General features: G+C 42.0%; 1 protein-coding gene across 12 annotated transcripts in view; it reads right to left on the bottom strand.

Annotated features, from left to right (window-relative positions):
• The window catches only part of LOC106589429 (calcium/calmodulin-dependent protein kinase type II subunit gamma), a 37,520-nt gene extending 14,288 nt beyond the window's left edge, over positions 1–23,232 (bottom strand). For all 12 annotated transcript variants that reach the window (XM_014179403.2, XM_014179408.2, XM_045710205.1 and 9 more), the window contains exons 1-11: positions 22,998–23,232; positions 19,045–19,139; positions 15,463–15,522; positions 10,825–10,879; positions 10,675–10,740; positions 9,836–9,908; positions 2,710–2,812; positions 2,048–2,131; positions 1,504–1,598; positions 933–1,055; positions 184–267 (exon numbers count right to left, since the gene is read on the bottom strand). In XM_014179403.2, coding sequence (XP_014034878.1) covers positions 184–267; positions 933–1,055; positions 1,504–1,598; positions 2,048–2,131; positions 2,710–2,812; positions 9,836–9,908; positions 10,675–10,740; positions 10,825–10,879; positions 15,463–15,522; positions 19,045–19,139; positions 22,998–23,065 — 906 coding nt within the window. In that variant the 5' untranslated portion in view covers positions 23,066–23,232. The remainder of the gene's footprint in view (positions 1–183; positions 268–932; positions 1,056–1,503; positions 1,599–2,047; positions 2,132–2,709; positions 2,813–9,835; positions 9,909–10,674; positions 10,741–10,824; positions 10,880–15,462; positions 15,523–19,044; positions 19,140–22,997) is intronic.
• Positions 23,233–27,293: the final 4,061 nt, after the last annotated feature.

Genomic DNA, 27,293 nt, shown 5'->3' with positions numbered 1-27,293 from the left:
TGTAAGGGGTGGAGAAGAAGAGGAGGAACGGTGTAAGGGGTGGAGAAGGAGTAGAGAATAAGAGGAGGAACGGTGTAAGGGGTGGAGAAGGAGTAGAGAAGAAGAGGAGGAACGGTGTAAGGGGTGGAGGTAGCAAAGGAAAGCAGGAGGAAGAGACGTGTAGGGGTAGTAGCAGCAGTGTACCTTGAGCTTCCTCCGAGCGTTGAACTTGCGCAGACATTCCACTGTCTCCTGTCTGTGGATCATAGACGCCACGGTGGAACGTTGCTATAGGAGGTGAGAGAAGTATTACACAATTAGGGTTGCAAAACTACCGGTAATTCACCAAAGTTAACGGAATTTATAATAGTCTACGGCAATTTTGGAACTGTATAGTGGAATATTTATGAAAAATGTCTTAACATATATTATTAAGTTTTTATTTCTGTGCCCATATGGTACATGGTTTTCTAATAGGCCATTTGTTTCAAGAGAAAATAGACTAATTACTGAAAAAAGCATCAAATCAACAATGGCATTACTTTCAATTAACTCTGCAACTATTTGACTTTGACAACTGCCACCAGTTTGAAGCCAAATCATTTACAAAAGACAGACATGGTACAATAAAGGATATTTTATGCCGAAACCTAAATATTTACCATAATGTTTTACATCTTTATCATTGTCTTATTTTTAAAAGCATCGTATTTGACTATTTGAAATGCGATAAGGCCACAGAGTGCCAGAGATAATTACAGACACCTGTGATAACCTGAAGTACCCAAAAAGGGCACTATGTCATGTGATAAAAATCCATAAAATTGGTAGTACAGGTGAACTTTGAAAGTTAACTATACTAAAACCTCCCATTGCAACCCTATACACAAAGCAGTATGTGAGGTGTGTGCGATTTTGTGTTGGCATATACAGGTTTGTGTGTGTGTACTTACGCAGATCCATGGGTGTTTGAGAGCCTGATCAGCAGTGATTCTCTTGGAAGGGTTAATGGTTAACATCTGGTTAATCAGGTTCTTAGCCTCTGGAGTAACAGTGTCCCATTCGGGAGAGGGAAACTAGAGAGAGCGAGATATATGGAGAGAGATGAGAGGCAGGAAAAGAAACAGAGCCCATCATTTGCATTATGTACGTAACACAAATGTACTTCATGTTTCATATCATGTAAACAATGGCTTCCTATAATTTAGAACGCTGACAGACGCATGAAAATTGTGTGTATATGAATGTCTGCCATGTCAAATCTCAGAACCAGTCTTCATTAACTGTGTAACCGGAATACTAGAGACAAGGAGAGGATACCCCCTTGCGCACACACACACACACACACACACACACACACACACACACACACACACACACACACACACACACACCTCTGCAATGCGTCAGGAGGCTGATAGGATCAATAGCTGGGGTGCAGCTCTCAATCGGACACTATTAAAAATTCACCAGCTGTCCAGCCAACCTCTACACTGTACCCTACGCAAACACACACCGACTCACATCATAGGCCCCAGCCTTGATCTGCTGGTAGAGTTTGTGTTGGTCTTCATCCCAGAATGGAGGATAGCCAACCAACAAGATATACAGAATAACACCTGGAGAGGTCGAGAGAGACCGAGAGAAAGAGACAGAAAGAGAGCGGTTAGAGTTTCTGTAAAAACTGGTGTAAGATGTATGATCTCTGCACCACAGCCCGGCTTTAAACACGTGTGTAACTATGGGGCAAAACAGACACGGATGGCTTAGACTGTTAACGTGTAACTTGTATTTAGTCTCCAAATGTTTATTGAAAACATAGTGGCACAACGACATGAAAAAAAAAAAAGTCAAAACACCTAAAAACAAGACATTGTATCAATAACATGATAAAACTAGCTGAAACGAGCCACCTACGATTCCCCGCAAGGCGGATTCTTGTCATTGTTGCTAGCTACAGTATCTGACTGTTCAGAATCAAAAAGCAGGCTTCAGGCCCCATCTTCGTGACGTGTTGGCTGACAACGTCTATTTGTTCTTCACCTACAGTTAGAGGTTAAAGGCTCACCACAGGCCCATATGTCCACAGGCTTGCCATAGGGGTCCTTCCTCAGGACCTCAGGGGACAGGTAGCCAGGGGTGCCTGCGAAACCTGCCAGGCAGAAGAGAAAAAAAAATGAAGATTTAGGTCTGATGAAGGTTACTCAAAATGTACCCACCCCTCCCTTTGCCTTCAGAACAGCCTCAATTCGTCGGGGCATGGACTCTACAAGGTGTCGAAAGTGTTCCACAGGGATGCTTGCACATATTGACTCTAATGCTTCCCACAGTTGTCAAGTTGGATGTCCTTTGGGTGGTGGACCATTCTTGATACACACAGGAAACTGTTGAGCGTGAAAAACCCAGCAGCAGTTCTTGACACAAACCGGTGGGTCTGGCACCTACTACCATACCCCATTCAAAAAGGCACTTCAAATCTTTTGTCTTGCCCATTCACCCGCTGAATGGCACACACAATCCATGTCTCAACTGTCTCAAGGCTTAAAAATCCTTCTTTAACCTGTCTCCTCCACTACATTTATTGAATTAGATTTAAAAAGTGAAATCAATAAGGGATCATAGACCGACCAGGTGAAAGCTATGTCATGGAAAGAGTTCATAATGTTTGGTACATTCAGTATGTTTTTTATGACAAAACACTGTCCATAAAGAGTGTGCGCGTGGTCTTACCGAACCATGCCTGTTGGTCTCCCTGCACCTCAATGGCCAGGCCAAAGTCTGCCAACTTCACCGCTGCTCCCTTCATCTTACTGGCCAGCAGTAGGTTCTCAGGCTGAAGGGGTGGAGAGAGAAAGTGTGTTTGTGTGTGGTGGGGGGGGGGGGTAGAAAGAGATACGGAGAGGGACAGAGATGCATTTGCCTATATGTACAAATTAAAGTGCTTCGAACTCTTCGGCTTTGCCAACATTTACACATCCATATCCTGTCAATAAAGATTATTAAATTCAGTTGGGAGAGAATAAAAGGAGAGTAGAGAGAGAAATGAAGGGAAATGGAGGGAGAGGAGTATTGAGTTTGATTCTCTTATGTAGCTACCTAAATAATGCCTTACATTGTACTAGGTCAGGGGTCTGAAACTTTATGACTGGTAGAGATTGTTGAGATTGCCGCACAATACATTTTTGTCCTTTGCATGTGCAATAGTGGCAATATGATATTCAGCACCACGGATATCAGTCGGATCACATTACCACAATCTGGCATTCAGGGTCACAGAGCAGTTGTAGCATCTGACTGGTGAAGTTGCAGGGAGAATTGAATCTTGTACATACATTGCTTTAAAAAAACCTACCAACAAAGGAAATATTGTTCTGCAGTGATTAATTGAAATATTCACATAATGCTCTGCAAGAAATTGAATAACGAAACACGTATTCAAGTATTATAATGGAAACAGAAGGTTTGGATGTCATCAATATTTATTATACTGCTTTAAACTACACTGAACAAAAATATAAAATGCAACTTGTCCCATGTTTCACATGCTAAAAGATATCAAAAACTTTCCATATGAACTAAGTGCTTTCAAATTTTGTGCACTTCTTTTTAGTGAGCATTTATCCTTTGCCAAGAATCTGGCTGTCTTTGGCTGGCGTGGTTACGCATGGTCTGCTGTTGTGAGGCCGGTAGACTGTACTGCCAAATTCTCTAAAACAACGTTGGAGGCATCTTATGGTAGAGAAATTAACATTCAATTCTCTGGCAACAGCTTTGGTGGACATTAATGCAGTCAGCATGCCAATAGCACACTCCCTAAAAACTTGAGACATCTGTGGCATTGTGTTGTGTGACAAAACTGCACATTTTAGAGTGGCCTTTTATTGTCCCCAGCACAAGGTGCATCTGTATAATGATCATGCTGTTTAATCAAATTCTTGATATGCCACACCTGTCAAGTGGATAGATTATCTTCACATATGAGAACTTCACTAACAGGGATGTAAACAAATTTGTGAACAAACTTGAGACATACGCTGTGTTCGTATGGTACATTTCAGGGATATTGGGACCAACCCTACATGTTCAATATATATATTGAAAGTCCAATATTTTTAAAACTTCACTGCCGACACGCAAAACATTTTTGGACTGTATTAACATTGGACTAATAAACAAAATACCAAGATAAGTTTATTAAATGGAGCCCCAAAACTAACGCAATGGTACCGTAATTTCTGGACTATAAGCCGCAACTTTTTTCCCACGCTTTAAACCTCGCGGCTTAAACAATGACGCGGCTAATATATGGATTTTTCCCGCTTTCAATTTTTCTTGAAAGGAGATGACTTCAGTGGTTTCAGTGCACAGGAGGAGGAAGATAGTGACCAATGACTTTCTTGGTAGGCTACCGTTTACTGCAAAAAAAAATTTTTTGTTCCAAGCCGTGTTTCGTTAAAGCCCATTTCTTTTTGTTCCAAGCCGTGTTTCGTTAAAGCCTGTGTAAAGTTCATTTGTTTCAATGTACCGGTAGGCACCTGTGGCTTATAGACATGTGCGGCTTATTTATCTTCAAAATAATATGTATATTTTTTTTTAATTCAGTGGGTGCGGCTTATATTCAGGTGCGCTCAATAGTCCGGAAATGACGGTAATTCTAAGCGCAGGCGGTAGCGCTATAGATTCAGGGGTGTGTAAGAAATATTTGTGCTATTTTCACTACCACAATTATCAGCACACTTGCCAGTGGTGTAAAGTACTTTAGTACATTAGGGTATTTTTACTGAAGCCGTTTTCTTTTGTGGGGGGGGGGGGGTATCTGTACTTTACCATACATTTTTTTGACAAATTTTACTTCATTACATACATTCCTAAAGAAAGTACTTTTTACTCCATACATTTTCCTTGACACCCAAAAGTACTTGTTACATTTGGAATGCTTAGCAGGACAGAAAAATTGTCCAATTCACACACTTAAAGAGAACATCCCTTTTCATCCCTACTGCATCTGATCTCGCGGACTCCCTAAAACACAAATGCATTTGTAAATGATGTCAGTGTTGGAGTGTGCCTCTGCCTATCCGGAAATGTTTTAAACAATAAAAGGGTGCGGTCTGCTTTGCTTGATAAAGGAATTTGAAGTGATTCTCTCCCTCCCTCCAAATACTTTTACTCAAGTAGTATTTTACTGGGTGACTTTCTATTACGGTATCTATACTTTTACTCAAGTATCACAAATGGGTATTTTTTCCACCACTGGCACTTGCTAGCATTAGCGTGAAAGGGCTGGGTTTTCATGAACAAACAAGTCGTGGCTTAGCCCTCAATGGCCAATCAGAACGTGCTCCATGGCAAAATGTGTTTGCTTCAAATTGTATATTTACAATATTTTATGTATTGCCTTAGAAATCAACTCCAATGTTAGTCTAAATTTGTGAAATGGCTTACAGAAACGAATTAAAATGTAGACCTATCTTTGCTAAATACGTTAACTTGAACATTTGCAGTCCACATAACCACTAGGCTACCTGCCGCCCCAAATTTGATTCAAATTATTCCTTCTCAGCCATGATGCAATTTACAGTAGGCCCCTATATCCGTGTGAATGCAATTGAAGCCATGCAATTACTTAGAACGTTGGGCCAGTAACCGAAATGTTGCTGGATCGAATCCCCGAGCTGACAAGGTAAAACTCTCTCATTCTGCCCCTGAACAAGGCAGTTAACTGACAGGGCAACAGTGGGTTAAGAACAAATTCTTATTTACAATGAGAATTTAAGAATTTGTTCTTAACTGACTTGCCTAGTTAAATAAAAGGTTAAATGTAAAAACTATTCTAAAAACACAACTTGTTTTAAAAAAGGCTGTGTCACACAGGCACCACAATTTCTCCCAGTGGGCATATAATATTAAAACAGACTATGAAGGGTTTTACGCACATAAACTTTTCACAGTAGCTGGACAAAGATCCAATATAAAGAGAAAGGGAGAATGTCCACTCACCGTTACTGTTCCTAAATAGGCCTGTGTTGTATGAACATAATCGGAACCATTTTACAGATCAGATCACATTCACATCTCCAGAAATGGCATTGCAAGCGTGCCACGGATGTTGTCGCCATGAAGGTGAATCATTCTAAGTTTGATTGTAATAAAATTCACCGAAAAACAAACACTAAAAAAAAATTATTGGGTGGGTCTTGGGTGTTTAACATATGAAAACAAGCAATTTTTTTACAGGTTACAGATAACTTCTAAATAGTAGGTTCACTGGTATTTCACAGAGGTTCTCATCTCTCGTTTCATGATGGGCATGGACACGTAGTCTACATCATGGAGGGGGTGTTATGCATGTCAAAAAATTGGATCTGGATGCCTAAAATAATGTGGGCCTGCCTACAATACATACAGTGGGGGGAAAAAGTATTTGATCCCCTGCTGATTTTGTACGTTTGCCCACTGAAAAAGAAAGGATCAGTCTATAATTTTAATGGTAGGTTTATTTGAACAGTGAGACAGAATAACAACAAAAATATCCAGAAAAACGCATGTCAAATGTTATAAATTGATTTGCATTTTAATGAGGGAAATAAGTACTTCCCCCCCTCTCAATCAGAAAGATCTGGCTCCCAGGTGTCTTTTATACAGGTAACGAGCTGAGATTAGGAGCACACTCTTAAAGGGAGTGCTCCTAACTGCAGCTTGTTACCTGTAAAAAAGACACCTGTCCACAGAAGCAATCAATCAGATTCCAAACTCTCCACCATGGCGAAGACCAAAGAGCTCCCCAAGGATGTCAGGGACAAGATTGTAGACCTACACAAGGCTGGAATGGGCTACAAGACCATCGCCAAGCAGCTTGGTGAGAAGGTGACAACATTTGGTGCGATTATTCGCAAATGGAAGAAACACAAAAGAACTGTCAATATCCCTCGACCTGGGGCTCCATGCAAGATCTCACCTCGTGGGGTTGCAATGATCAAGAAAACGGTGAGGAATCAACCCAGAACTACACGGGAGGATCTTGTCAATGATCTCAAGGCAGCTGGGACCATAGCCACAAAGAAAACAATTGGTAACACACTACGCCGCGAAGGACTGAAATCCTGCAGCGCCCGCAAGGTCCCCCTGCTCAAGAATACATATACATGCCCGTCTAAAGTTTGCCAATGAACATCTGAATGATTGAGGACAACTGGTGAAAGTGTTGTGGTCAGATGAGAACAAAATTGAGCTCTTTGGCATCAACTCAACTCGCTGTGTTTGGAGGAGGAATGCTGCCTATGACCCCAAGAACACCATCACCATGCAAATAATTTTATAACATTTTTGACATGCGTTTTTCTGGATTTTTGTTGTTATTCTGTTTCTCACTGTTCAAATAAACCTACCATTAAAATTATAGACTGATCATTTCTTTGTAAGTGGGCAAACGTACAAAATCAGCAGGGGATCAAATACACTTCCCCCCCCCCCACTGTAGATAAAAAAAGGGAATGTCAGCTCACCGCTGTACTCCTCTCAAACTTGATATTTTAATAAAGCTTTGGTGATGAAGATCTATTTCCAAACGGTCTCAGGAGTCAAACTGTTTATCGACAGTCTTGACTACTTCGCGATTGCATTCGGCAGACAAATAAAGAAGCCTTCATTGAGAGGGGAGGCTATGCTTAGTTTTTTAATTAAATAAAACAATGGGAAAACATTTGTTTTTATGTTTCTAAATACGAAGTATACAGGCACCAAAAGCACTTTAGGCTACTCTTGTTTCATGCACATATGGGCAGTGTGCGTCACGGCTGGATAGGCTGCTTTCCCGTTGTCAAAATCCATGCCATAACCAACTGCGTTATCACTAAAACCAGCTTTTGGTTAGTCTTAAGTATTGCTATCAGTGCTGCCTGAAATTATCACTTGAGATCATGTTTTTAAGGACAAATACTTCCACCCCGCCCAGCTGAGCTGAAGCGGGCTGATGGAAATTGCCGAACCTGGCGTTAGGGCTGAAAAAAACGACAGTGCGCCTGATTTTACATGATGAAATTGTAAACTAACGTGCGCTTTGACACCAGCGCCACTTTAACGCCAGCCCCAAAAAAATAGAGCCCTTTGAGTGGATTTTTCCTTTAAAGCCGTTTTGGAATTGTCCACATTTGACAGTATGTGTGTCTCCATCTCTCCTACAATTATCTCTGCAGCCATATATTGACATATGGTGGTAGCCATGGAAACCACTTGAGTCATTTAGACAGCACTGCAGACTGCATGCGCGCGTGTGTGTGTGTGTGTGTGTGTAAAGGACTGCAGTAAAAGCCCACTCAGGAAAAAAGGCCAACGAAGCAGACAGCACACAATAGGTAATACAGCTAACCTCAGTAGAGCGATTCAAGCTATGTCATTCATATACACACACTGAACAAAAATATAAAGGCAACATGCAACACTTTAATTGATTTTACTGAGTTAAAGTTCATATGAGGAAATCAATCAAGTGAAATAAATAAATTAGGCCCAAATCTTTGGATTTCACAACTGGGAATACAGATACCTTAAAAAAAGAAGAGAAAAAGAAAATGTGTTTCACAATATGCCTCAGGATCTCATGGAACGCATGTGCATTTTGTTGGTTGTCCATAGCTTATGCCTGCCCATACCATAACCCCACCATGAGGTACTCTGATCACAACTTTGACATCAGCAAACTGCTCGCCTACATGTGGTCTGCGGTTGTGAGGCCGGTTGCTTACATCTTTGTTAGTGAGCATTTTTCTTTTGCCAAGAAGCTGATTAACCAGATGTGGAAGTCTTGGTCTGGCGTGGTTACGTGTGGTCTGCAGTTGAACGTACTGCCAAATGGCAGAAAGGGGGGGAGGGGGAGGAAAACAAATCTAATAAAAACTCAAATTTGGAGAGAGTACACCACAAGGTTGCACTCACTCTCCCAGCACAGTGAATTCACAATGCAGATGGTTTATATCACTCTTCACGCAGAGAGAGAACATTATAATTTATGCTGCTGCGCTTGCTTTTCACGAGTGGCGCTTGCTGTCATCCAATCACAAGTCATTAACCCAGCACTAGGCTACAGTCAGAGCTAGAGCCTCGGTGTGGCAGGTTATTAGGAGATATCTAGGCTAATAAATGGAAGATGGAATTATAATAAAAGTTAAATGAGAAGGACAAGCTACAACACCAAGAGCCAACAGGTAGGCTGCTACTTAATAATCTGAATGAGGTTGTTGATATTAACAGCAGGTCGGAAGCTGACGTTAGCTAGCTTCTCTCGGTTTGATGCAGTCAAGACAAGCATTATGTAACAAGATGAGATAAATAACTAGCAGTAAGTTAGTCTACCAGTGCATCTCTCCCCCTCCCTGCTCCCCTTGTCCCTAAGATACACCCTGCCCCTACCCCACTCCCTGCATGACTTGCTTCTCTCCCTGTATTACAGCTCCAGTTAATAAAGTAGCAAAAAAAATTAAAATAACTCCTAACATTACAGCATTAGGTATTTGTTACATTTTTATTTTCCCTTTATGATGGGGACCTGTTAGTGGGAGTTGTTTGATAACAAAAGTATTCACAGTGCAGTTAAGGATTTTTTTTTTATGTTAACAAACCCAATTTCATTTTAAATGTTCATACCCCTAGTGCAGAAGAGAGTGAAAAAAAAAAGAGGCAGTGAGAAAAGATGAGGGCTAGAGAGGTAAACAGAGAGAGAGTGGGCCTTTGTGAAAGGGAGGGGAGCGAGTAAAAAGAGAGAGCGCGAGAGGGAGATGAGAGCAGTCCGTTGCCATGGCCACAAACAGAGGTGTGTGTGGTAGTTATAGCAACACACACGCACACCACAGAAACACACCTTGAGGTCCCTGTGGACGATGTCATGCTGGTGGATATGTTGGACACTCTCCAAGATCTGGTTGATACACTGACTGGAGAGGAAAGGGAGAGAAGGGGGTTGAGCGTGAGAAAAGGAGAACAATCAGTCATCCTTTCATCACTAAACACATGCCTGGTTTGTACAGAAAGCTCAACAGGTCTGACAAAGAAAGAGGCAAAGTAGTGAGACAGATTTATTACAATAGTGGCTTTTAACCTTTTTTTCCCCCATTACTGTACCCATATCACATTTTGCTATGCCTGGAGTACCCCCTCATAAGCATTTGACCAACTTGGCCTATGTTCTTTTGAGACTTCCCAAGTACCTCAAATGGATAAGCAACCTAGCAGAAATACTGTTAAGACAGTCTGCTGGTTGTGAGGCTCAGAGGTGAAAGGTCAAATCAGTCTTGGGAAGGGGGTGTTGCTGACCCCATGTGGCTTGTAGTGTGTGAGTCTAAAGCCCTGGTCAGCACTAATCAAATTATTTCATGGACACGTCCCTTAATGCAAGAAAGAGAATCACCTAACAGCAAGATTGAGGAGAAGAGAGTGAGAGGGAGGGAAGAGAGAGGGAGTAGAGATAAGAAAGAAACAAAGGAAAAGAGGGAGAGATGAGAGGGGAAGAAGAGAAAGGGTTATAGGATATATAGGAAGAGGGAGGAGAGAGGGATAACAAGACATGACAATGCAGCAGACATGAATACAAGGAAACCCAGTCAGCCTGTGTGTGGGTGCGCGCCACGTCAAATCACGCCACTCTCCCACGGTTTTGACCGGCACTGTGCGGCACAGTAACAGTAAATAGGGATTGCCCACCTGGCATCAGCCTCGCTGTAGTACTCCCTAGCAACGATGTCTTCAAACAACTCTCCTCCCGTCACCCTGAAAGAGCGAGAGAACATGATTGTTATCACACATAATAAAGCTCATTCACAAGCCTGAAATGTATGCGTGTGTTATACTCACAGGTCAAAGACAAGGTAGTGAAAGCCTTCCTCCGAGATACTGTCATGTAGTCTCACTAGAGAAAGGGAGAGGGGGTGGAGAAGAGGGAGAGAAAGAGAATTGAGATATTTAAAAGCGGAATATTACAGGCTAGTGGCTAGGGCTCAGTTTGTGATTCTAAATCTGACCTACTGTATGGTTTGTTTAAAGGTTCAAGGTGATGTAAAAGGTACATTTGCTGTGCAATAAGAAGCAGGTCGGCCCTGCAGCAAGTACAGTACATGTGCTCATATGACTATCCCTGCATCTCTCGCTCTCTCTTTATCCAAAGTTTATAGAAGCACGGGCCAAATGAGGAGAGGGTGAGAGAGAGAAGTATAAAAAAAATGAGAACGAAGAGGGAGAGCGTGAGAAAAGGAAGGAGACCATGCCTGAGGGGCAGAGCAATCTGGGACACTGGAAAAAAAGAAAAAGAGGCAGTAAGGTAGAGGGAGACATGATAAAGGGATACAAATGAAGGAGACAGCCCAAAATTCTCTTTGACTCATTGGTATGGCCTCATTCCACTCTCATATTCTCTTCCTCTACCTCCTTTGTTCTCTCCTCCTGGTCATTTCTCCCCCCCCCCCCCAAACTGATTTTAACAATAATTATTGTCCTCAAATAGATGACATTTTCTAATCCTCAATTTGAAAATAAAACCAGTAGACAAACAAATACAGAGACAGACATCCAGACAGAGAGAGATGCACTCAGACATACAGATCAACAGACACACTTTGAAAAAAAGGGTTCAAAAGGGTTCTTTGCAGAGGGATAAGGTTCTGCACTGTATGTAATAGCATAACAGATTAGTTAAACTGGAATGACTCACTCACAGTTGCACAAAAAGAGCTGTGCACAAACCACGGCCCAAAATATTCTGAGTCGCCGCCCCTACATTTGAATTATATACCGATTATTGGAGGACCCCAAAAAAAAGCCGGTACCGATTAATCGGCCAATTGTTTTTTTGTTTTTTTGTAATAATGCCAATTACAACAATACTGAATGAACACTTATTTTAACTTAATATAATACATCAATAAAATCAATTTAGCCTCAAATAAATAATGAAACACGTTCAATTTGGTTTAATGAATGCAAAAACAAAGTGTTGAAGAAGGAAGTAAAAGTGCAATATGTGCCATGTAAAAAAAGCTAAGATTTAAGTTCCTTGCTCAGAACATGAGAACATATGAAAGCTGGTGGTTCCTTTTAACATGAGTCTTCAATATTCCCAGGTAAGAAGTTTTAGGTTGTAGTTATTATATGACTATTTCTCTCTATACGATCTGTATTTCATATACCTTTAACTATTGGATGTTCTTATAGGCACTTTAGTATTGCCAGTGCAACAGTATAGCTTCCGTCCCTCTCCTCGCTCATACCTGGGCTCGAACCAGGAACACATCGACAACAGCCATCCTCGAAGCAGCGTTACCCATGCAGAGCAAGGGGAACAACAACTCCAAGTCTCAGAGCGAATGATGTTTGAAACGCTATTAGCGCGCACCCCGCTAACTAGCTAACCATTTCACATCGGTTACACCAGCCTAATCTCAGGAGTTGATAGGCTTGAAGTCATAAACAGCACAATGCTTGAAGCATTGCGAAGAGCTGCTGGCAAACGCACAAAAGTGCTGTTTGAATGAATGCTTACGAGCCTACTGGTGCCTACCATCGCTCAGTCAGACTGCTCTATCAAATCAGACTTAATTATAATAACACACAAAAATACGAGCCTTTGGTGATTAAAATGGTCGAATCCGGAAACTATCATTTCGAAAACGTTTATTCTTTCAGTGAAATACGGAACCGTTACGTATTTTATCTAACGGATGGCATCCCTAAGTCTAAATATTGCTGTTAAATTGTACAACCTTCAATGTTATGTCATAATTATGTACAATTCTGGCAAATTAATTAGGAATAAATGGACTTCACACAGTTCGCAATGAGCCAGGCGGCCCAAACTGCTGCATATACCCTGACTGCTTGCACAGAACGCAAGAGAAGTGACAATTTCCCTAGTTATAAGAAATTCATGTTAGTAGGCAATATTAACTAAATATGCAGGTTTAAAAATATATACTTGTGTATTGATTTCAAAGAAAGGCATTGATGTTTATGGTTAGGTACATTGGTGCAACGACAGTGCTTTTTTCGCAAATGCGCCTATTAAATCATCACCCGTTTGTCGAAGTAGGCTGTGATTCAATGAGAAATTAACAGGCACCGCATCGATTATATGCAACGCAGGACACGCTAGATAAACTAGTAATATCAACCATGTGTAGTTAACTAGTGATTATGTTAAGATTGATTGTTTTTTATAAGATATGTTTAATGCTAGCTAGCAACTTACCTTGGCTTCTTGCTGCCCTCGTGTAACAGGTAGTCCGCCTGCCACGCAGGCTTCTCGTGGAGTGCAATGTAAGGCAGGTGGTTAGAGCGTTGGACTAGTAACTCCAAGGTTGCAAAAACGAATCCCCGAGCTGACAAGGTAAAAATCTGTCCTTCTGCCCCTGAACAAGGCAGTTAACCCACCGTTCCTAGGCCTAGGCCATCATTGAAAATAAGAATGTGTTCTTAACTGACTTGCCTAGTTAAATAAAATAAACATCTTTTTAAATAATTTATTTATTTTATTTTTAATTCTAGAAAAAAAAAGGCTAATCGGTGTACAAAAATACCGATTGTTATGAAAACATGGAAATCGGCCCCAATTAAATCAGCCATTCCGATTAATCGGTCGACCTCTAGTATATAATGACGAGACGCTTATGTTTCCCCACTAACAATGGGAGTCGTCACAAGGCGCGAAGGCAGGCGACAAGCTTAGGCCCATAGAAACGCATTGGGCTTATTTTGGCGAGAATGAAACCTCTCGCTTTGCCTCTTCCTCTCTGATACTATGCATGCACGCAAGGACCGGACATTTTTCATTAAGAGCTTATTGGAAACATGCAACAATCTCACTCAAAAGGCTATAGCCCATTATTGAACATGCAACTCCTGTAATGAAGCAACAAATTAAATGTCATTTTCAACCATTTGCAAAAATACAATTCGAGTTACACACTTTTCTAAACAGCACACCTAATGCGAGCAGTTGAGATACATCTCTGTTAGAAACTTTTAAAGACGGGGAATCTAATAGCAGCAACTAGGATGGGTTGCTAATATGACAAAGATTGTGCCTTTGGCTTCTGGACAACGAAAGAAAGTTGATATGAAAACCAATAGAACAGGAGAGAAACGCTGGTTAATGGCTGGAGGAAGTTTTTATAAAATAATCCACATTTATGGTTGGATTTTAGCCAGGCTACTCTGAAGCAAAAGTAAGACATGCCTCATTATTTGAAGTAAAGTAAACCGTTGACGTTTCAAACAATTATACTGCCTCAAGCTCACATTGTAAAGTGGTGGGTGATGCGCTGATAGGCTACAGCCTGCCTACCGTTGACTATGCACCCATATGGCGAATGGGAGGCGCGCCTTAATTTCGAGCGGAGATTGAGAAATAAAAATAGCTCCTTTTAAAAATGGTGGCCACCAACGTTAACACACGATTGCATTTAGAATTATTATTGGTTGCGCAATGACTAGGCTTATAAAAGCCGGTTTCAAAAATACACAAGCAGCAATTTTATTCCACAAAATTATGGAAATGAACCTATAGACTGATAAGCATGACAGGTCAAATGTGTTTTCAGCGGCTAACGGATTAACGGGTAACATCCATACTCTGAATTGAGTAATACACTCCAAACCACACGCATCATTATCATATTACCCAGCATGTTCTATTGCAGGTTAATTTTCAGAATTGTTTATTTCAATATCTTTTTTTTTTGTATGTACATTGATTGGTTGATTCATCTTATGATACACAAAGATCAATAACATAGATTTTTCTAATCCAATCGGTTAGTAGTTGTATTTATTAAACCCGTTACTGAGACAGTTGTTCCACTTTAGATGATTTAGGTAGTCTCAGTAATCAATCTGCCCTCTCTAGCAGTCATTCTGAATCCAGGTTGCGGGTGATTAAAGGTAGTCAGCGAAACATTATTGCGATGCGCAAGATGCAAGACTTCGCTCTCACAGTCAAACACAGTATCTGAGCAAGTGGAGAAGTTTAGCATTGCGCTCCAACGCTTTCAGTCGTTGCAGAAATTGACCCACAATGTTGCTTACTTTGTGCGTCTACATCATATTGCTGACTCTACGTTTAAAAGTTCCAATTGTTGGATATCCTTACTTTGGCTGGAGTCCAGTTGGAATTACACATCACTTTGCAAGCCAGCATGACGTGACTTGCAGGCCTGATGTGGCCTATAAACCAGGAGCTTCAGACCACCCTGTTAGGGTATAACAAGGCCTTCAAAGAACAGCCTTCAAAGAACAGCCTTATATTATATGTAATGTATCGTCATAAAGAGTTTACTAGGAAATATAAGCTAAAGGTTCTCTGTAGAACCCTTCATAGAGGGGTAGAACACTCTGCAAACGGTTCTACCAAGTACCAAAAATATTTTATCAAAGAAGTCAAAGAACCCTATATTATTCTACTTTTAGCACCTTTAAGAGTGTAGAGAAATAGAGACGACAAACCTATGTTAGAGTGTTTGAGAAGACGGCAGATGCGGGCCTCTCGATCCAGCTTCTGGTGATCTGAGGAGAAGACCAAAAAAAATAAAAATAATTAAAAACTGTTAGGGAAGCTTATTTCACTTAAAAGAAAGAGATATATATATATATATATATATATATAAGAGAGAGAGAGTGAGCGAGACAGTTATATACAAGACTGTATAAGGTGTGAATGTTTGTGGAGGTTACTCGCAGCTCCAGCTGTGGAACATTGCTATGCCAGCACTTTGTCTAGCAGGGGACACATGATGAAATTGGAACACACACATACACACACCCCCGCCCCTCGTCGTCACTGTTAGCAAGGCGGTTGCGAGAGGTCAGAGGTGATCTGGGGTAAACCTAGCAACGGCATAGAGAGTGAGTCAGATGGTGTGACTGCTACAGAGCTCCAAAAAAAGAGAGAGCATGCACACAGACACAGCACTTATTTACATGAATTAAATCTGACTATTTGATATTGCAACACTGAATATCTTAAACTCAAGAACTGGCAATTTCATCATCTGAAACCCTGTCAAACAAACAAACAAACACACACACACACACACAATTAGACCCACGTGCAGACACACTGCAATACCCACCTATCCTTCTCTTCACGTTATAATTTTCAGCCAAACAAATGGGGCACTCCTATACTGCTGCTAACCAGCATTACAAACCAAACACACAGTTCTCCCACCTTTCTACCACCCCATGCCTCCCTCTACTATTTCTTAAGCCTTCCACCTCCCCCATCACTGCTCTACCTCTTTCCATTCCCGATTGCCTCTCTCCCCTTCCATCTTTCCCACTACCCCTCTCCTTTTTCTCCTCCCCATGTAGGCTATAGATTCTCTCCCCCCTTCTGCAAAGGGAAAAAGTACAGAAACTTGTCTCACTTCACTACTGGCGCATAGAGAGAGCGAGAGATAATTATTTGACCTTTCCATTTGTAAAGAGGTAGGGCTGGGCGTAATTGCCAAAATATCATCACTGCGTTGCTCATTTTTGACAGCATTTGGTGTTTCTGAATACAACAGTTCCAAATATGCTTTATGGGTAGTGCATGGTAACAAATTCATTCTAAGTGGTTAATGGGCTTTCTCCATTCTGACTGCATTATACTGTTCAACCAAAAATAATAGGACAAAACAGACGTTGAAGTACTCCTATTTGTAGAACATTGCTTAGGAATCAAAATCCTCTTTTGTAGACGACTCAAACTCTGGTACTGAACCAATGGTTGCCATTTGCATAGTTATTTGTTCAATTCCAGCATTCACTTCAAGCATGTCAATAAATGTCTTAATTTGCTGCACTAATTTGTTAACATTTACACACCGTCAGGTTCTTCTTTTGTATGCCTCTATTTGACAGAATAATTATTCTCCTCAGAAGGCATTTTTGCTTCAACTTCAGTTCTTACTTCCGCCACTAGGGGTAGTCAAACGATTTTCTGGGATCCATTTGGAAAGATTGCCCTCCAGAAGTTGTTAACTTGCTGTGTTAGCTAGCAGTTCAGTTGTAAGCATTTTTTTTAATTTAAAATGGCGAAAATCTTCTCAATCCTCTTTTAGAGTCATTAGTGAATTATTTAATGTAACATAAGAAATATAAAAAAACTAATGTAGAAAGTAAAGTAAAAATCAAATCTGGTCTGTGAATGAATAAATACCGGTATATAGTTTACAGTTTACCACCCAACCCTAGAAAAAGGATCACAACTTCCCATTGCATGTGTGGTGCGTGTTCAGCACGGCATACTACAGCTTTTGCTGATTCATTTGATTATTTCTTGATGTGTGTATGGACGTGCACAATGCATGTGTGTATGGCGGTAGTAGATGGGACAAAGAGTGCTGCAGGGTAACTCATTACTGGCACTTCCTGCTGTTCTCTAATTGGCCATCTGCTCCACCGGGGGGCGGGCCTATAGCCATGTTACATCAGGGAGAGAAGGAGAGGCAAGACAGACACACACACACACACACACACCCCACTAGCCTGCCTCAGATTATGACAGTGTTTAGCGGAGCTTTAAGAGACTTATTACCCATGGGGCAGTGCGCTAGGTCAAACAGGCCCAATGGTGCTAAAAACGACACTTAAATCCTGAAATCCTACCAGGCACACTGCCACCGGTGTGTACACACTACGTATAGACGGGTTGCCTGACATCGTCACAAAAACGATGGCCGTGCAACGCAGAGGCACTTGGTTGTGTGTTATGATTCTGGATGATCAGATAGCTAGCAACGATGACAAGAAGCTGACGTGGTGAATCTTAGGTAGCTCGTTGCATCTTGTTATTGATTCCATGTCTTGTTTTGACGTATGTCACGTCTACGCTAATATGGCTCAAATTCACTAGCTAGCTAACCAAGAACTGTAATGACGTATTTGAGAGACAAGGGCTCATTGTGAAAGTATATTCACGTTTCCAATATTCATTGAGAGGATATATAGTTGACATGGTGTCAACAATCCTTTGATTCTAAGCCTACCCCATCTGTTTTCCCCCAAGGGTTGCGTACGCATCGGTTTTGTTGCTGAACAACCCACCCATCTATGGCTATTCCTCTAATCTCCAAATGTTCTCTTTCTCACTATTCCTCCTCTGTCTGCATCTCCCTCCACCTTTCCTCTCAGTCTCTAGACACAGATCACTGCAAGACTGTCTGAGTCCCTCCCATTCTGACCCCCCCCCCCACACACTTAAATGCTGTACAAAGCTTAGCATTTGACTGCAACCATGAAAAGCCTATAGATATTGCTGAAACTAGATGGTATTCTGAAACAAAATACCTTCCCTAATGTGACACTATTAACACACACGCAGGCACACACGCACAGAGAACGAAGGGGCTAACAGGGAGGTGTGTGTGATCCGTGGGTTCTTAGACTAAATATACATCTCATCAGGGGCTAACTGGATTAGCCTTGATACTGACCAATCCGCTAGCTACTGACGGGTGGGAGGAAGTGAGAGAGAGCAGGAGGGGTATCGAGAAAACGGGTATGAAGCAAAAAGCCAGGACTGCTCAAACTGAACAGAAAAAAAAAGAAAAAAAGAACGGGCGAGCGAGAATGCGTGTTGACTGCAGAGGAGGGCAGCTCTGAGCTGAGGCAGCACACAGTCCCCAGACACACTGTCTGTGTGTGTGTGTGTGTGTGTGTGTGTGTGTGTGAGAGAGAGAGAGAGAGAGAAAGGTCTGTATGCTGAGAAAAGTCATGGCCCCGTATGCCTACAGCCCACAGTGGAGCACGGCCTCCTTGGTAAACATAGCTACCACATAACCTACCACCCCCTCCCCCCACACAATCTCAGAACCAAAATCTTGAGTACGCAGAATATTTTATCAAAGTTAGAATGTATGATAACATTTGTCACAAGAGATTACCCAAACACATTAGCTACTCATGGTCAACTCTTAAGACATCTGACAGTCACCAATTTGTACAGCAGATCACTGACAGCTCACAGGGATCGCCCCCCCCACACACAAATCTATCACTGACCGCTCTTTCTCGCTGTTTGTTTGTGTGTGTGTGTATTACCTCTGGCTGAGAGTTTCTTGGTGTTGATAATTTTGGCAGCAAACTCCTGACCTGATGACTTCTTCACACATCTGCGCACCACTGAAAACGCTCCCCTGAAAACAAGGCAAGCATTGATCAGTTCTGGGTCGGGGGGGGGGGTTGACATTTAGTATACTAACGCCCAGGCAAGCAAGCAAGCAAACACACACACACGGATTGGCCATCAACACTGATACACAGCATGGAGCCATAAAAATGAAATTGACAGTGTACTGCCGGGCTCGCCAACCCTGTTCCTGGAGAGCTACTATTCTGTAGGTTCACTCCAACCCTAATCTAACACACCTGATTCTAATAATTAGCTGGTTGATAGAATGAACCAGGTTAGCTACAACTGGGGTCAGAACGAAAACATACAGGAAGGTAGCTCTCCAGGAACAGGGTTGGACACCCAGATTGCAGAGCTCTTTGTCAAATACAGGTCTACAGCACTGCTGGTTGTTCCTTCCCCTCTAATCTGGTGCGGATCCAGATCTACAACACAGAGGTCATGTTCAGTCGGCACAAGAACCTTTTTCAAAATAAATTGAACCTAAAAAGGTAGGCTACTATTGGATCTAGTCCAATAAGAAAATACATTTTCATTTCCCATTGCAAAAAGTTTGCTACTTTGTTCCCTACTGAAGACATCCCTGGTGAGCAAGCGGACTTTAATTAATGGCATTAGATTGGGCAATAAATCAACTAACTACTAGGTAGGCCTAGTAGAGAAAACCAGTAGTAGTGCAGACCAGGATCAGATTGGCTGTAGTGTACACTAAAGTCTAGACACCAGTACTAGTGTATGTACAGTACCAGTCAAAAGTTTGGACACCTACTCATTCAAGGTTTAAAAAAAATAAAAATAAAAGGGTACCATTTTCCACATTGTAGAATAATAGAAGACATCAACTATGAAATAGCACATAAGGAATCATGTAGTAACCAAAAAGTGTTAAATCCAATCATATTTTATAATGGAAATTCATCAAGTAGCCACCCTTTGCACACTCTTGGCATTCTCTCAACCAGCTTTTTAAAAACTTGATTTCACTTTTATTTAACCAGGTAGGCAGTTGAGAACAAATTCTCATTTACAACTGCGACCTGGCCAAGATAAAGCAAAGCGGTGCGACACAAACACAGAGTTACACATGGAATAAACAAACGTACAGTCAATAATAAAGTAGAAAAAAGTCTATATACAGTGTGTGCAAATTAAGATTAGGGAGGTAAGGCAATAAATAGGCCGTAGTGGCGAAATAATTACAATTTAGCAATTAAACACTGGAGTGATAGATGTGCAGAAGATGAATGTGCACGAGGTAGTCACCTGGAATGCATTTCAATTAACAGGTGTACCATGTTAAAAGTCCATATTATGGCAAGAACAGCTCAAATAAGCAAAGAGAAACGACAGTCCATCATTACTTTAAGACATGAAATTCAATCAAGACAAAAAATTAAGAACTTTGAAAGTTTCTTCAAGTGCAGCCCCAAAAACCATCAAGCGCTATGATGAAACTGGCTCTCATGAGGACCACCACAGGAAAGTAAGAACCCGAGGTACCTCTGCTGCAGAGGATACGTTCATTAGTTAACTCAAATCAAAATCAATGCTTCAGAGTTCAAGTAACAGACATCTCAATATCAACTGTTCAGAGGAGACTGCGTGAATCAGGCCTTCATGGTCCAATTGCTGCAAAGAAACCACTACTAAAGGACATCAATAAGAAGAAGAGACTTGCTTGGGCCAAGAAATATCAGCAATGAACATTACACCGGCCGGAAATCTGTCTTCAGATTTTTGGTTCCAACCACCGTGTCTGAGACGCAGAGTAGGTGAACGGATGATCAAGGCATGCGTGGTTCCCACCGTGAAGCACATGATGTTGTGGGGGTGCTTTGCTGGTGACACTGTCAGTGTTTTTTTTAGAATTCAAGGCACACTTAACCAGCATGTCTACCACAGCATTCTGCAGCAATACACCAACCCATCTGGTTTGCACTTAGTGTGACTATCACTTGTTTTTTGACACCTCCAGGCTGTGTAAGGGATATTTGACCAAGAAAGAGTGATGACGATGTATCAGATGACCTGACCTCAACCCAATTGAGATGGTTTGAGATGAGTTGGACCACAGAGTGAAGTTAAAGCATTTGTGGGAACTCCTTCAAGACTGTTGGAAAAGCATTCCTCATTAAGCTGTTTGAGAGAATGCCAAGAGCATGCGAAGCGGTCATCGAAGGGTGGCTACTTTGAAGAATCTCAAATATAAAATATTTTGATTTGTTTAACACTTTTGGTTACCACATGATACCATGTGTTATTTTATAGTTGACGTCTTTACTATTATTCTACAATGTAGAAAATAGTAAAAAATAAAGAAAACCCTTGAAAGAGTAGGTGTCTCCAAACTTGACTGGTACAACAGAGTAAGGATGGCCAACTCTCTCCTGGAGTGCTACTGGGTGAGCATGCTTTTGCTCCAACCCTGCTCTATCACACAGCAGCTCAGTCTTGATTAGGATACAAGCTAGTTAAATGTAACAGGTGTGTTAGAGCAGCGCTGGAACCAGGTGAAACCCTGCAGACCCAAGCCAGTAGCCCTCCAGGAGGGTTGGCCACACCTAAATTAGAGGACAAACAGAAGCAGGTTTAACGACTCTCCCAGCTCTCACTGGAAACAGCCACTCTGTAGCCCAACATCTACCTGTGTTAGTGCTACAGTATCTGGGTAGCTCAGTTAGTATAGCATGACAAATATAAGACCAGATGTGGGTTTGATTCCCACTAGGGCCACCGATAACAAATGTATGTGCGCAGTACCTTTAGATCAAATCTGCTAAATGGCATATGTTTATAGATAGATTATAATAGTATGTACCAAGAGGTCTGGGCCTTTTGGGCACACTGCCATACTCTGGTTGTTCTTCCTATATGACTAGACTGTTTGTTGATCATGATAAGAGTAGCATACATGTCAGAGAAGCAACTGTTCTACATACATTGCTAACTGAACGTTGCACTACTCAACACGGCCCAGGTGTGTGAACTGATAAACCAATCATGGATCAATAGAATGCCAGAGAGACGCCCAGACACTGCGACTATACCCAGGGTCTGGGGCTAAAGAGATAGGAATACAAAACAACCATCAGAGTCGAGAGGATCGAGCCACCGACAGATGCCCATAATAATAAAACGTCCCGGTTCTCTCAGAAAAAAAAAAAAAGCCATCGAGATTCTGAGAAACCGCATCACGCTCACCCTTGTACTTTTAAGCCACAGCGACATAGCGTGTGTTAGGGGGCTTATAATGCTACTTATGGCATTTATATTTACGGCTGCTGTATGAAGGCGTGCAGGGTTTTACGTAATGTGCAAACAATTTCGCTTTGGGAGGAGGCCGTGTGGGCTATAACTATAGGTCTATGTTCGACACATCAGCTGCAGACTTATACACAGCTAGTTAAAACCGCAGTTTAGACAAATTACCTAATATTGTACAACCACAGACAGCTAGTTATCATACATGCTAACATTCAGCACAGTCAAACAGGCTGCTAACGCAACGTGCCGTGCCAGCAAATGTCAGTGTTTTCGCTCAAACGCTTCCTGCCTGGCAATTTTCAGCAGACCAAAAGACAAGGCGTTGACACGCTAACGTTATTGTTAGCTAGTTGTGCTATCGCATATACACAAAGTGCATTAAATACATACATTGTAAACTCTGTCCCTAACCTACGACACGCAAGCTAGCCGCCTTCTGTCAACAACCAGCAAAAGACAATAGGGTCAAGCTATCGCAGCTAGCTAGCTGGCTAAAGAAGGAGCGAGTTAGCATACGGGGTTGGGGAGAAGGAAAGACAAGACAGCAAGGCACTGTGCATTAGCAAGCTAACGTTAGCAAACGGCGACAGTCGCTTACTTCCCAAGCTCCTCGTAGAGTTGGTATTCATCTGTAAAGCGTGTGGATGTAACGATAGTAGTAGCCATGGCTGAGCGGGGGGGAAAAGGTCTCCAAGCCTCGGTCAGGGTACTGCAGGCTGGGTCTAGGGGAGGACTGTCACCCTCCTGTACTAGCTACGGCACTGACAGGCTGGAAGAAAGAGAGCGAGAAGGGAGGGGGTTGCCAGAGACAGAGTCACGCGAGATGTGAGCAGGGTTTTTGAGCAGAGTCATGTAAATCAGAGCGGGGCAGTATTCGGTGATTCAGCGGTTCGCGAGCTATAACAAAACGTTTGAGACCTCACAACCCTTCCTCTCCTGCCTTGATTTGGGTGCAACCCAATATAAGGAAGGTGTTCTTAATATTTCGTACACTTAGTACAAAATATGAAGGGTTCAAATTAAAATGTTACAAAAATCTATACATCCTTCAAAATGAACACAAAACATCACAAACTGATAAACACAAAAACACAGTTTTACATTCAAATAGCCAACATTTGAAAAGCTTAAGAGTATCAACATATTTAATTACTTTCTTTTTCTTACTGACCTTACTATTCAATGTGGCAAAGTAATTTAATTCAAACCTTTAAAAATATTGAATGATAGTGTTCTTAATTTCATTTTATAGATGTAATATTTAGCAAGAATTAAACAAATGAATCACATGCTGTTAGTTAGTGGAGAATCTTGGATTATCAAACATAAAAAGATCATCATAAACTTGCAGATGGATGTCTTTACCAAATCTTCTTCCCAAGTCCAGATGAATGTCTACCCATAAAATAATTACATGCACTGTAAATCCTTTCCTGTTCTTGTTACGGTAACTTATAGGCAGCCAGTTGCCTGTAAATTACTGTGAAATAGGTACAGTATGTTACGCACTGTATTTTATGGTGTCCAATACTCACAAATATTTTTTACTGTTGTTTTTACAGTAACTTACGGGCAACTGGCTGCCTGCAAGTTACCGTAAAACAGTACAGTACATTATGTAATATTTTTACAGTAATTGTAACAAATTAATGAATGGATGGATTATGAAATTCATTGAGGGGAGATAGGGTTTGTATTTTACAATATCTTACCATAACTGCATGGGATTGGTGCAAGCAGGTTGGCTGCTAGGTAATGTGTTCACATATTACAGCATGAATGCCAGTTTGGAAGCCTTTGTTAAGGCCTTTACAAGTGCAAGTGATATAAATAAAATACAACATGTTGGTATTTTATATCACGTGCACTTCTCGTGGCAACCTGTCATTTTTATTTATTTTTCCCTGTTTTGCATGTTATTTTGTCATTAATACATGTCACATATCAGTTTGCAAACAATATAAAAAATATATTAAAACATTTAGTTAATAAAGCCGCATACAAACATTCTCTTTTTTGCTTGCTGAGCCTAGCTCAGTGCTTTCTGTGGTGGAGGGGCAGCCAGCAGAAAATAGAGAGCGTAGGGCTTGGTCATATTTTCTAGTTGTGCTGTGATTGGCTCAGTGTTCTGTCACTCAAGGGGACACTACATCACCGCAAAATCAACGGGGAGAGCTTGAAAATTCAAGCCCCTTGGGTGCTGCCATAGTTACATTAGAAGTGTCCATCCAAGAAGGCTCAAGGTCATTGGCCACAGATAAAATTATGTCAAATCAATGATTGGACTGATCAGAGGTGAGTCCAAAAATGTCTTGTATGCTGCTGCATAAATGATGTAATATGCCAGGGAGATATGTATACTGTAGCTAAGAAAGTAATACCAAATGTATGTTGTGTAGTAAGCTGTTAGTAGCCCATGTGCCTCACCCTTATAATTTGGTCCCTTTTCCCCTCATAACTTAGCCTACTGTTCTGACTTGGTGGTGTACATGTGTTAGAGAAATGTCATAATCAAATATTGTAAGAGCTTATATGGATCATTGTCTGCTTATATGCCCCATTTATTTGTCCTACAGTTCTGAATTAGTGTATAGGGAGAATACTGTAAGAACGGCCCATATTCTGAATTCTGTCACTGTACATTTCAAAAGTGCTGAACAAATAGTTACGCTGACTATGTCCATCCTACTGTAGCTCGCTCATTAATGTCTCAATTGAAATTACGGAGAGCCCCTTATCGCTTGTAGTCCCCTTATGCCATAGTTTGTACATCTCAATTGTCAGTAGAAACCACATTTGTTTAAGTGTAACAGTATAGCTTCCGTCCCTCTCCTCACCTTGAACCTCGGCACACATTAACAACTGACACCCACGAAGCATCGTTACCCATCACGCCCCTTGTAGAGCAAGGGGAACAACTACTTCAGGACTCAGAGCGAGTGACGTCACCCGATTGAAACGCTATTAGCGCACACCACCGGTAACTAACTAGCCATTTCACATCGGTTACATTCACCCCCCGTTTCCGCAGCAACCAGTGATCCGGGTCAACAGCATCAATGTAACAGTTTAGCTTCTGTCCCTCTCCTCACCCCAACCTGGGCTTGAACCAGGGACCCTCTGCACACATCAACAACTGACACCCACGAAGCATCGTTACCCATCGCGCCACTAAAGCCGCAGCCCTTGCAGAGCAAGGGGAACAACTACTTCAGGTCTCAGAGCGAGTGACGTCAACCGATTGAAACGCTATTAGCGCGCACCACCGCTAACTAACTAGCCATTTCACATCGGTTACATAAGCAAGTCAGCCATATCAGCCATGTTTTTTTTAAAGGCAGTAAATGAGGCTGAATTAACTGTTTTGCTGCCAGACAAGGCTCCGCTGATAGCCAGGTGTAGTAATGGTAAGGTAGTGGGACTGCTGTTGTGACTCTGCTGTTGGGATAGCTTTATCACCGTTATAGTGCAATTAATGTATTGTTTAATGTTGTGTTGTGGCTTTGTTGGCATGCATCTAAACATTAGTTTTTTTTGTTTGCCCCACCAAGATGTACGTGCTACTGCCCCTATACACATTTAATTGTTGGGGAACTACTATCACGTACCAGTGAAATTGGTACAGCACTCTCACTGACAGGTTGCACAAATGTAGCCTCAAAATATACTGCTCAAAAAAATAAAGGGAACACTAAAATAACACATCTTAGATCTGAATGAATGAAATAATCTTATTAAATACTTTTTTCTTTACATAGTTGAATGTGCCGACAACAAAATCACAAAAATAATCAATGGAAATCCAATTTATCAACCCATGGAGGTCTGGATTTGGAGTTACACTCAAAATTAAAGTGGAAAACCACACTACAGGCTGATCCAACTTTGATGTAATGTCCTTAAAACAAGTCAAAATGAGGCTCAGTAGTGTGTGTGGCCTCCACGTGCCTGTATGACCTCCCTACAACGCCTGGGCATGCTCCTGATGAGGTGGCGGATGGTCTCGTGAGGGATCTCCTCCCAGACCTGGACTAAAGCATCCGCCAACTCCTGGACAGTCTGTGGTGCAACGTGGCGTTGGTGGATGGAGCGAGACATGATGTCCCAGATGTGCTCAATTGGATTCAGGTCTGGGGAACGGGCGGGCCAGTCCATAACATCAATGCCTTCCTCTTGCAGGAACTGCTGACACACTCCAGCCACATGAGGTCTAGCATTGTCTTGCATTAGGAGGAACCCAGGGCCAACCGCACCAGCATATGGTCTCACAAGGGGTCTGAGGATCTCATCTCGGTACCTAATGGCAGTCAGGCTACCTCTGGCGAGCACATGGAGGGCTGTGCGGCCCCCCAAAGAAATGCCACCCCACACCATGACTGACCCACCGCCAAACCGGTCATGCTGGAGGATGTTGCAGGCAGCAGAACATTCTCCATGGCGTCTCCAGACTCTGTCACGTCTGTCACATGTGCTCAGTGTGAACCTGCTTTCATCTGTGAAGAGCACAGGGCGCCAGTGGCGAATTTGCCAATCTTGGTGTTCTCTGGCAAATGCCAAACGTCCTGCACGGTGTTGGGCTGTAAGCACAACCCCCACCTGTGGACGTCGGGCCCTCATACCACCCTCATGGAGTCTGTTTCTGACCGTTTGAGCAGACACATGCACATTTGTGGCCTGCTGGAGATCATTTTGCAGGGCTCTGGCAGTGCTCCTCCTGCTCCTCCTTGCACAAAGGCGGAGGTAGCGGTCCTGCTGCTGGGTTGTTGCCCTCCTACGGCCTCCTCCACGTCTCCTGATGTACTGGCCTGTCTCTTGGTAGCGCCTCCATGCTCTGGACACTACGCTGACAGACACAGCAAACCTTCTTGCCACAACTCGCATTGATGTGCCATCC

This window comes from Salmo salar, chromosome ssa28 (genome assembly GCF_905237065.1).
Source record: "Salmo salar chromosome ssa28, Ssal_v3.1, whole genome shotgun sequence".
Taxonomy (NCBI): domain Eukaryota; kingdom Metazoa; phylum Chordata; class Actinopteri; order Salmoniformes; family Salmonidae; genus Salmo; species Salmo salar.
This window is presented reverse-complemented; position numbering and strand designations above follow the sequence as displayed.